Raw genomic sequence first — 8,986 nt, forward strand, 5'->3', positions numbered from 1 at the left:
TTGGTTTCGCCGGCCGATAAGGCAGGGGATCCACCGGTTCTGGAAGAGGTGGAACACTTGTCGGAGAGAGCCCCATGATGCATTCCCATCTTGTTTAGCGACATGGTTCCGAATCTGCGCTGGCACCTCATATGACCGCTCATATGACCAGACACACTCGTATGATAGGCCATCTTTGGCTCTCGAGGCGCCACAGGAGTTCCTCCCTTGAAACATTTTCTTCATTCTTTTATGGTAGGTTATTATCACCTTAAATAAAGTGATTCCACCACCATTTTATATGATTCCTTCCATACAACTTTATTTGCTCCAAAAGAGATCACCTGAGGAATATCGATAAAAAGTAACGCGCAAACGCGGTAAAATTGCACAAAGCCTAGCATGTAGTCAGAAAACAACTATCGAAATCATCACATAAATTGACCCATCGGACCCAACCTGTGATTTGCCATGAAAAAAGTATTCAACATAAAAACACCATCTCCTTAATCTTCATCTTTTCTTGTCGGTGATCAAGTGGCCATCGGCGCCCCGTCCAGTCCAATGATTGTCAGACGTTGAACTCATCCATCCTGTCCCATGGGCAACCAGAGCGAACTAGAACCAATACCTACTTCCACTAGTTTTCCTCAAAGAATTTGAACCCATGGACTAGTGTTAGTGAGTGAATTTGAATAGGGAAGAAATAGGAGCCGATCTGCAACCTGGAATAGCACTCACATACCTAAAATTGGGTAGCAAATGTGCGGGGAATTTGAGCACATTTGCATTTTAGATAGCTCGCGACAAGATCCAGCTTCAATATATGCTTCTTCACCTTGATCTTCCCATCTTGCTTTTGACCATGATCCAATGCATCCTCAAAGTTATCCAAATAAGGGGTTCAACACTCTTGATCCTCCTCACCATCAGAACAGACACCATCTTCATCCATTTGCCGTCGCGCAAAAAATCGACCACCTGGTCGAACATAACCTGGGGATTCCAGTAGCAAGAATCCAGCAGGGTAGCCCGCTTTTTTGAACAACATCAAAGGAAACACCTGGCTTCTCCATGCGAGTAAATGGCGGACCAACTCTGACGACAGGCGCGATGTGCAAACGCCTCAATCCCTTGTTGGTTTCGCCGGCAGCTAAGGCAGGGGATCCACCGGTTCTGGAAGAAGTGGAACACTTGTCGGAGAGAGCCCCATGATGCATTCCCATCTTGTTTAGCGACGTGGTTCCGAATCCGCGCTGGCACCTCATATGACCGCTCATATGAGCAGACACACTCGTATGATAGGCCATCTTTGGCTCTTGTGGCGCCACAGGAGTTCCTCCCTTGGTCCATTTTCTTCATTATTTTATGGTAGTTGATTATCACCTTAAATAAAGTGATTCCACCATCATTTTATATGATTGCTTCCATACAACTTTATTTGCTCCAAAAGAGATCACCTGAGGGATATCGATAAAAAGTTACGTGCAAACGCGGTAAAATTGCACAAAGCCTAGCATGTAGTCATAAAACAACCATAAAAATCATCACATAAATTGGACCCATCGGACCCAGCCTGTGATTTGCCATGAAAAAATTATCCCACATAAAAAGACCATCTCCATAATCTTCATCTTTTCGTGTCGGTGATCAAGTGGCCATCGGCGCCCCGTCCAGCCCAGTGATTGTCAGACGTTGAACTCATCTATCCTGTCCCATGTGCAACCAAAGCGGACTAGAACCAATACCTACTTCCACTAGTTTTCCTCAAATAATTTGAACCCATGGACTAGTGTTACTCAGTGAATTAGAATAGGGAAGAAATAGGAGCCGATTTGCAACCCGGGATAACACTCACATACCTAAAATTGGGCAGCAACTCTGTGGGGGAATTTGAGCACATTTGCATTTCAGATAGCTCGCGACAAGATCCAGCTTCAATCTCTGCTTCTTCACCTTGTTCTTCCCATCTTGCTTTTGACCACGATCCAATGCATCCTCAAAGTTAACCAAATAAGGGGTTCAACACTCTTGATCCTCCTCACCATCAGAACAGACACCATCTTCATCCAATTGCCGCCGCGCAAAAAATCGACCACTTGGTCGAACATAACCAGGGGATTCCAGTAGCATCTCCACTTCCACGCCCACAAAGACTTGCAATGGAGAGGAATCCAGCAGCCTAGCACACTTTTTTGAAGAACATCGAAGGAAACACCTGGCTTCTACCTGCGAGTAAATGGCGGGCCAACTCTGACGACAGGCGCGATGTGCAACCGCCTCAATCCCTTGTTGGTTTCGGCGATAGATAAGGCAGGGGATCCACCGGTTTTGGAAGAGGTGGAACACTTGTCGGAGACAGCCCCATGATGCATTCCCATCTTGTTTAGCGACGTGGATCCTCTGATTTCGCCCCTACTCCACCCAGAGGATCAAACCTACAAGCGGCGAAGGAGGGGACCGCGTCATCCTTGCCCTCTCCGAATATGTGCCCTCAAAGTAGATCCGCCTCACCAGATTCTTCTGCTCTTGATCCGCTTGAGCTCGACAGACCTGCGCATACCTCTCCCATCTAGATCTCGAGATCGAGTCTTCCTCCGTCGCCTGCAGCGCGTCCTTCCGCTCCCTCGTGCACTGGTCCACGAGAAGGCATAATCGCGAAGTCTTGCAACCCTCTCCAATCATCGCAACTCTCTCGTCGCCTCCAACACCTCCCACAACATCGAGTAAATCGGTCGCAACATCTCCGACAATGCTCCATAGACGAAGGGGAGCAACATCTCGAGGCGGCTCCAAATCCTGTCGCGCAAGGGGTGGGGGATGTTGGACCCGCGGATCCGCGCCGGCGAGGAAGCATATCGTTGGCAAAGCGAGGCGGCGACGGTGCGGGGATGGGATGTCGCGGGAGTGTGGGTAGACCAGGCTGACTAGAACCCCGAAACACCAATCGGCAAGTTATTAAGTAAATTGAAATTTATACTAATTGCAGAAAATGGAAGGATGTCAACACTCACGCTCAAATTCATTCCACGCGCATTTAGCAAGGTGAAACACCTTGCATGTTCCGTGCGCATCTGACCAGGGCACGCCTACGCGTCACCTAGATCGGACGGCTAAGCAGGGTGGGTTAGTAAGAATGAATTCGGGAAAGGTATAAGCGCGGGCGGACGTGTTGTTTAGCAACTAGTAATGTCGTTGCCAATGTCCTTGATGACCGTCCCCACTGTACGTGAGCTTTTCCTGCCAACGCAGCATTATGCATGCTGGCGCGACTTAATTCGGTTCCTGTTTTAGTAGTCCTCGTTGATCATCATCCGTTCATACGCATGTTATTAGTACTAACCAATAATGTTCTTTCCAAAATGTCCTTGATGATCTCCCAAAGTTTATGTGCTAGCGCGTGGTGCTGGATGACAACCAGCATAGCCATTGGTATTTCGTTTTAATGTCGATCACCCGTGGAACCAAGCAAAACGAGTGCAGTTTCGTGTCGATCGTCCATCATTGGTTCTGCTGCTGCTGCTGCTATAGAGACAGAAAATCCAAACCCTCTGTTGTGCACATCTTGGCAGGCCGGTGGAATGACTTCGCCGCCGGCGCCCGGGAGGTCGGACAACGCCGCTGACGCCGGCGGTGGCGGCCAGTTCCACGTGCTCAACTCCAGCAGCGGCGGCGGCTCTGACGCTGGACAGCCCAATGGCGCGGCGTATCGGCCGCAGCTGCCGTCTCCACGGGCCGCCGCTCCAGCCAACGGCCCGGCGTATCGGCCGCAGCTGCCGTCTCCACGAGCCGCCTCTCCTGCCAACGGCGTCTCGCAAGTGAACGGCGGAACGGCGTATCGCCAGCTTCCATCTCCGCGAACCGCCCCTCCAGTGAACGGCGCGACGGTGCATCGGCAGCTTCCGTCTCCGCGTGCCGCCGCTCCGGCGAAAGGCGTTCCACAAGCAAGCGGCGCGCCGGCGCATCGGCAGCTTCCGTCTCCGCGCGCCGCCGCTCCAGCGAACGGCGCGACGGCGTATCGGCAGCTTCCGTCTCCGCGAGCCACCGCGCCAGCGATCGGCGCCGCTCAAGCTAACGGTTCGACGGCGTATCGGCAGCTTCCGTCCCCGCGAGCTGCCGCGCCAGCGAACGGCGCCGCACAAGGGAACGGCATGGCGGCGTATCGGCAGTTGCTGTCTCCACGAGCGGCAGCCCCAACGAACGGGGCGACGGCGTATCGGCAGCTGCCGTCTCCACGGGCCGACGCCTCGGCATTGTGGCGCTCGACGCCGGGGCGCGCCATGACCACCTACAGCCCTCCGGCCACCGGTGGCGCTCCGCCGGTGCCCATAGCCATGCAGGCTCCGTCGACGCACCAGTCGATGCCGTCGCCGCACCTGCTGCAGCAGCTCATGGTCTTGGCGGGGTGGGGCGCTTCTTCCCGGCCGCCGTGGCTGCAGAGCTACGTGCAGGGCACGCCGCCGCCCTTCTCCACCTCCGGGAGAGGCCGTGGGATGCAACCACCTTTCTCATCTTCCCGGATACCACGGATACCGGGGGCTAGCACCAGCGGCGGCGACCACCTTGCAAGGGACGCTGGCGCAGGCCGCGGGAAACCGGTGAGGGAGAGGTCGCTCCAGATCGTCCCTGTTGACACTGGTGCCGGGGCCAGCAAGAACGTGCCACCGATCGGCGGCAACTGTGCCGGCGAGAACGTGACGCCGGCCGCCGGCGGCAACGGCGATACCACCGTGGCGCTTCTGGGCCCTGTGCTCGCTATTCCGTCCACGGGAGTCGCCCGCAAGGGGAAGGCCGCCGCTAAATCGCCGAATGGCCGCCTACGGAAGCCGCGCGCGCCCAAGGGGAGCAGCACTCTGGCGGGACCCAAGAAGGTCCCCGGCAGGAAACCCGTCGCCGACAAACCGGCGGGCACGCAACCCGGCGCCCAAGGCAACGAGGAGCCCAAGACCGTCTCGCCTCCAAGCAACAGCAGGAAGAGGAAGAACGCCGGATCGGCCGCGGCCACGCCATCGCCGACGCCGAGCAGCGCCACACGGTGCAGCCTCGTTGCCAGGCGGACGAACAGCAACAGCACGCCCGAGACGACGGCTGCGGCGGCTCCAGAAAAGAAGCACACGGTCCTGACATGGCTGATCGACGCCGGCGTGCTCAAGGAGAAAGAGCAGGTCTTCTACGTGCCGGGGCCGGAGGACAGCAGGAGCATCAACGCGAAGGTCGTGTCCGGCGCGGTGACCAGAACGGGCATCCAGTGCAGCTGCTGCGACGGCGCGACCCCGATGGCGCTCCCGGCCTTCGCGTCGCACGCCGGCTCCGCGGAGGACGGGACCTCAGCGCCGTGGGAGAGGGTGCTGCTGATGTCCGGCAAGCCGCTGCTGCGGTGCTTGCGGGAGGCGTGGGATCTGGAGCGGGTGAAGATGTTCCACGCGGAGGAGAAGGCGCGGGCTGCGCTGGAGCAGGACCGGGAGCGGAGCGCGCAGGCGAAGAAGCGATCGCTCCTACTGCTCGCCAAGCAGGGAAAGAAGGGAGGAGCTGGTGCCCTCGCCGTGGACGGCGGCGGCGACCGGAGCGACGACGCGTGCGGCGTGTGCGCGGACGGCGGGCAGCTGCTGTGCTGCGACAGCTGCCCGTCGACCTTCCACCCGGAGTGCGTCGCCGTGCAGGTCCCCGACGGCTCCTGGGCGTGCCACTACTGCCGCTGCTTCCTCTGCTCCGCCGGCGACGGCGCCCCCTCCACCTGCCACCAGTGCGCTCGCAAGTGTAAGCATTCTGCCATGATCATCTCTCATGCTGATGGAAAAAAAATTTACTGCGCTGACGACGCCTCTGCATGCATGCATGCAGATCACAACCACTGCCGCACGTCGCTGTTCGCCGGGCACGAGATCGGACCGTATTGCAGCGAATCTTGCAACAAGGTGGAAAAAGACGCTGAAACATATAGTTTTGCCTTCAGAAACACTCCGATAGCACTGTTGAAACTCCTGATCGTGACACTCACTGAGAGTGTGGGGTTTCTGATTTCAGATTGCGGCGAAGCTGACTGAGATGGCGGGGATGACGAACAGGGCCGACGAAGACGGCTACTCCTGGTCCCTGTTGAAGATCCAGAAGGACTCCGGGGACTCCGCCGCCCTTCTCGAGTGCAACGCGAAGCTGGCGGTGGCGCTGGGCGTGTTGGATGAGTGCTTCAACCCCGTCAAGGACCGGCGCACCGGCGTCGACATGCTGCACCAGGCCGTCTACAGCCTCGGGTATGCTCAAGCTATCTGAAGATTATAATCATTTTCTGGAGTGTTTTTGATGATGGTGGTATTTGTTGAGCATGTAGGTCGGAGTTCAAGCGGTTGAGCTACGAAGGATTCTACACCATGGTGCTCGAGAAGGACGCAGAAATCGTCTCGGTGGCCCTCTTAAGGTAATCCTTCGCTGCACTTTTCTACTGTACATTTTTTCGAAAAACAAAAAACAAAAGATGAGATGTGCCTTGGTTGTGGTTTCCCTGGGTTGCTTCCTGTCCCGGCATATGTATCATATATGTGGGAGCTATTTCTTGCCTGCTACGAGACGGAGCTCAGTCTCATCTCATCCGTGGGTGATACTAGGCTGGCTCATTATTGCATCAGCGGCCTGAGTTTTCCTATGTAGTTTCTTTACAGGGGTTTCTTCGGCTTTGTCTGATTTAATTTGGGTTTCGTTTTGGTATCCATATAGACATTTTCTTAACCTATTTTCATTACAAGATTTAGTTTTTTGAAATACATTTTTTTGAACATTTTTTAATGTGTTAAACATATTTCAAAGACAGATTGAAAGCATTATTTTGAATGATACAAAATATTTTACATCATATAAACAATGTTTTTAAATGTCACAAACATATTTAGAAAAAAATGAGTAAACAATTTTCTAAATGTAACCTATATTTTTTGAATTTAATGCAATTTTTTAATTACACAACCTTTTTTTACATTGTATACCTTTTTGTAAAAATGTCCAATACTCTTTTTTAAACGCACAAACCATTTTTAATGCTATCAAGATTTTTCAAAATTACAGCAACAAAACTTTTACGCAACATATATTTAGATTGTCAGTGAACATTTAGAAGACAAAAAAAGTATATTAAGTTTTTTTTTCATATATGTATTCCTGTTTCTTTGTAAAACATTAAAGAAAGACAATCAAAGCAGTACATTTAGGGCATCCTTGAGGCGGGACGGGCTTGTGTCTCGCCGCGGGTGAGAAAAAGCCGCACCCACACATCTGTGATGATGTCCACGTAGTGTTGGGCTTTTAGCATTTAATCAAGGGTGGGTGTTTGTTCCCAACTCATAGAGGCAAATGTGTGGTTTGTACATATTTTTTTATTGTGGATAACATAAATAAATTATTATGTATTTTTTATTAGAAATTACCTCACAAGTAGTATATCTAGGGGTATCCTTGAGGGAAGACTGGCTTGTGTTGCTGCTGGCTAGGTACAGTCACACCTCCACATGTATTATGATGTCCACGTAGTGTCGGGCTTTTGGCATGTAAGCAATGGTGTGTGTTTGTTCCCAGCTGATAGAGACAAATGTGTTGTCTGCACAACTGTCCAATAATCCTGCAATTCGACATGAAATAAAATAAAATAGGTGAAGTATTTTTTTAACCCAAACAAATATATATATGTTGCATAGTTTTTATTAAAAATTACCATTCAAATATGTATGTATGCAATATTTTTATTCGTATCCAATGTTGCCATGTCCTCGTCATCAACCAAACTTTTTTCTGTTCACTTTGAAGTTTTAATAACATATTCCCAAACCAAATCTACAACTTCCCATAAAACAAAATGTAGAAAACATTTGGCTAGTCAGATGAGTGTCAACTACTCCTAGATGAGAGACGGTGATGCCACTCTTAATTTGGTCCAGCATTTTTAGCTGCATGTACCGCAACTTTGGAGGCTGGTGGAATTTGGTATGAATAGTTTTTTTTTTTTTTGAGCAGGGATGAGACAGTAGGTTTCTGTGATATCCTAGAGTTTTTAAGCTTGCAATCTACGTAGCATCCAAAACCAAAAATTGTATGCAGATGAACACGCCTGGCTGAGATAAGTTTGTGTCTTAATCTACTTTGCAGGTTCCATGGCAACAAACTGGCAGAGATGCCGTTCGCGTGCACGCTGTCGCAGTACCGGAGGCAGGGTATGATGGGCCGGCTCGTCAAGGCCGTCGAGCAGGTGGTTCAGTTCAGAGATCAACAATTGTTCAGATCGCTAGTGAATTTTGGTCTGATGCATGAACATCACTTGTGTTGCCAGGTGCTGGCGACGGTGCAGGTGGAGAAGCTGGCGATTCCGGCCGTGACGGAGGTGGTCGACACATGGAAGAGGTCCTTCGGTTTCGCGCCCATGGAGCCGCGGCTAAGGGAGGAGGCCAAGAGGCTCAGCATGGTCGTCGTCACCGGCACCATCCTGCTGCAGAAGCACATCGCCAAGCAGCAGGCTGCACGCGGCGGTGAGGAGAGCCAGGCGCCGCCGATGACCGAGGACGAGCTGGCGTTCATGGAGATGAGCTGGCCGTACTCCAGTTTCACCAACCTCGTCGCCGGGATCGCGTTCCCGCCGCCATCTGGTGCCGACCCGCTGGCTGCCGCCGTGAGGGGGGTAGGTGCGGGTACCCCGGGGACGAGCGGCCTGAGGTCATGCGGCGGCGAGGCGGTGGGCTCGAGCGTGTTCCAGATGCCTAGCTACGCCGCTGCCGCTCACGGCGGCAGCCTTCGCCTCGGCGTCAACAAATAATCATGCTGCTCTTGCGCGCAATGACGACGGGATTACTGAAGATTTTGGTGTGCCTTCAATTATTTCGGTGTGAAAGTTCGTAGCTACATGTTGTTCGTTTCGAAAAGGCAGAAATTGGATTGGTGCTCCGAAATTTTGATATTTGGACGGATCGCTCTTGAGACTTTGACATTTGATGTTTATTTGGATGATGAATACATGCAAACCTGGGACATG

General features: G+C 52.4%; 1 protein-coding gene across 1 annotated transcript; it reads left to right on the plus strand.

Annotated features, from left to right (window-relative positions):
• The first annotated feature begins 5,255 nt into the window (after positions 1-5,255).
• On the plus strand, positions 5,256-8,770 carry LOC123442260 (increased DNA methylation 1-like). Its single transcript, XM_045118295.1, has 7 exons — positions 5,256-5,736; positions 5,821-5,894; positions 6,004-6,230; positions 6,308-6,394; positions 8,110-8,209; positions 8,291-8,461; positions 8,501-8,770. The coding sequence occupies exons 1-7, from the start codon at positions 5,256-5,258 to the stop codon at positions 8,768-8,770; spliced, it is 1,410 nt and encodes a 469-aa protein (XP_044974230.1).
• The last annotated feature ends 216 nt before the right edge of the window (positions 8,771-8,986 follow it).

Source organism: Hordeum vulgare, chromosome 3H (genome assembly GCF_904849725.1).
Source record: "Hordeum vulgare subsp. vulgare chromosome 3H, MorexV3_pseudomolecules_assembly, whole genome shotgun sequence".
NCBI classification, from domain to species: Eukaryota; Viridiplantae; Streptophyta; class Magnoliopsida; order Poales; family Poaceae; genus Hordeum; species Hordeum vulgare.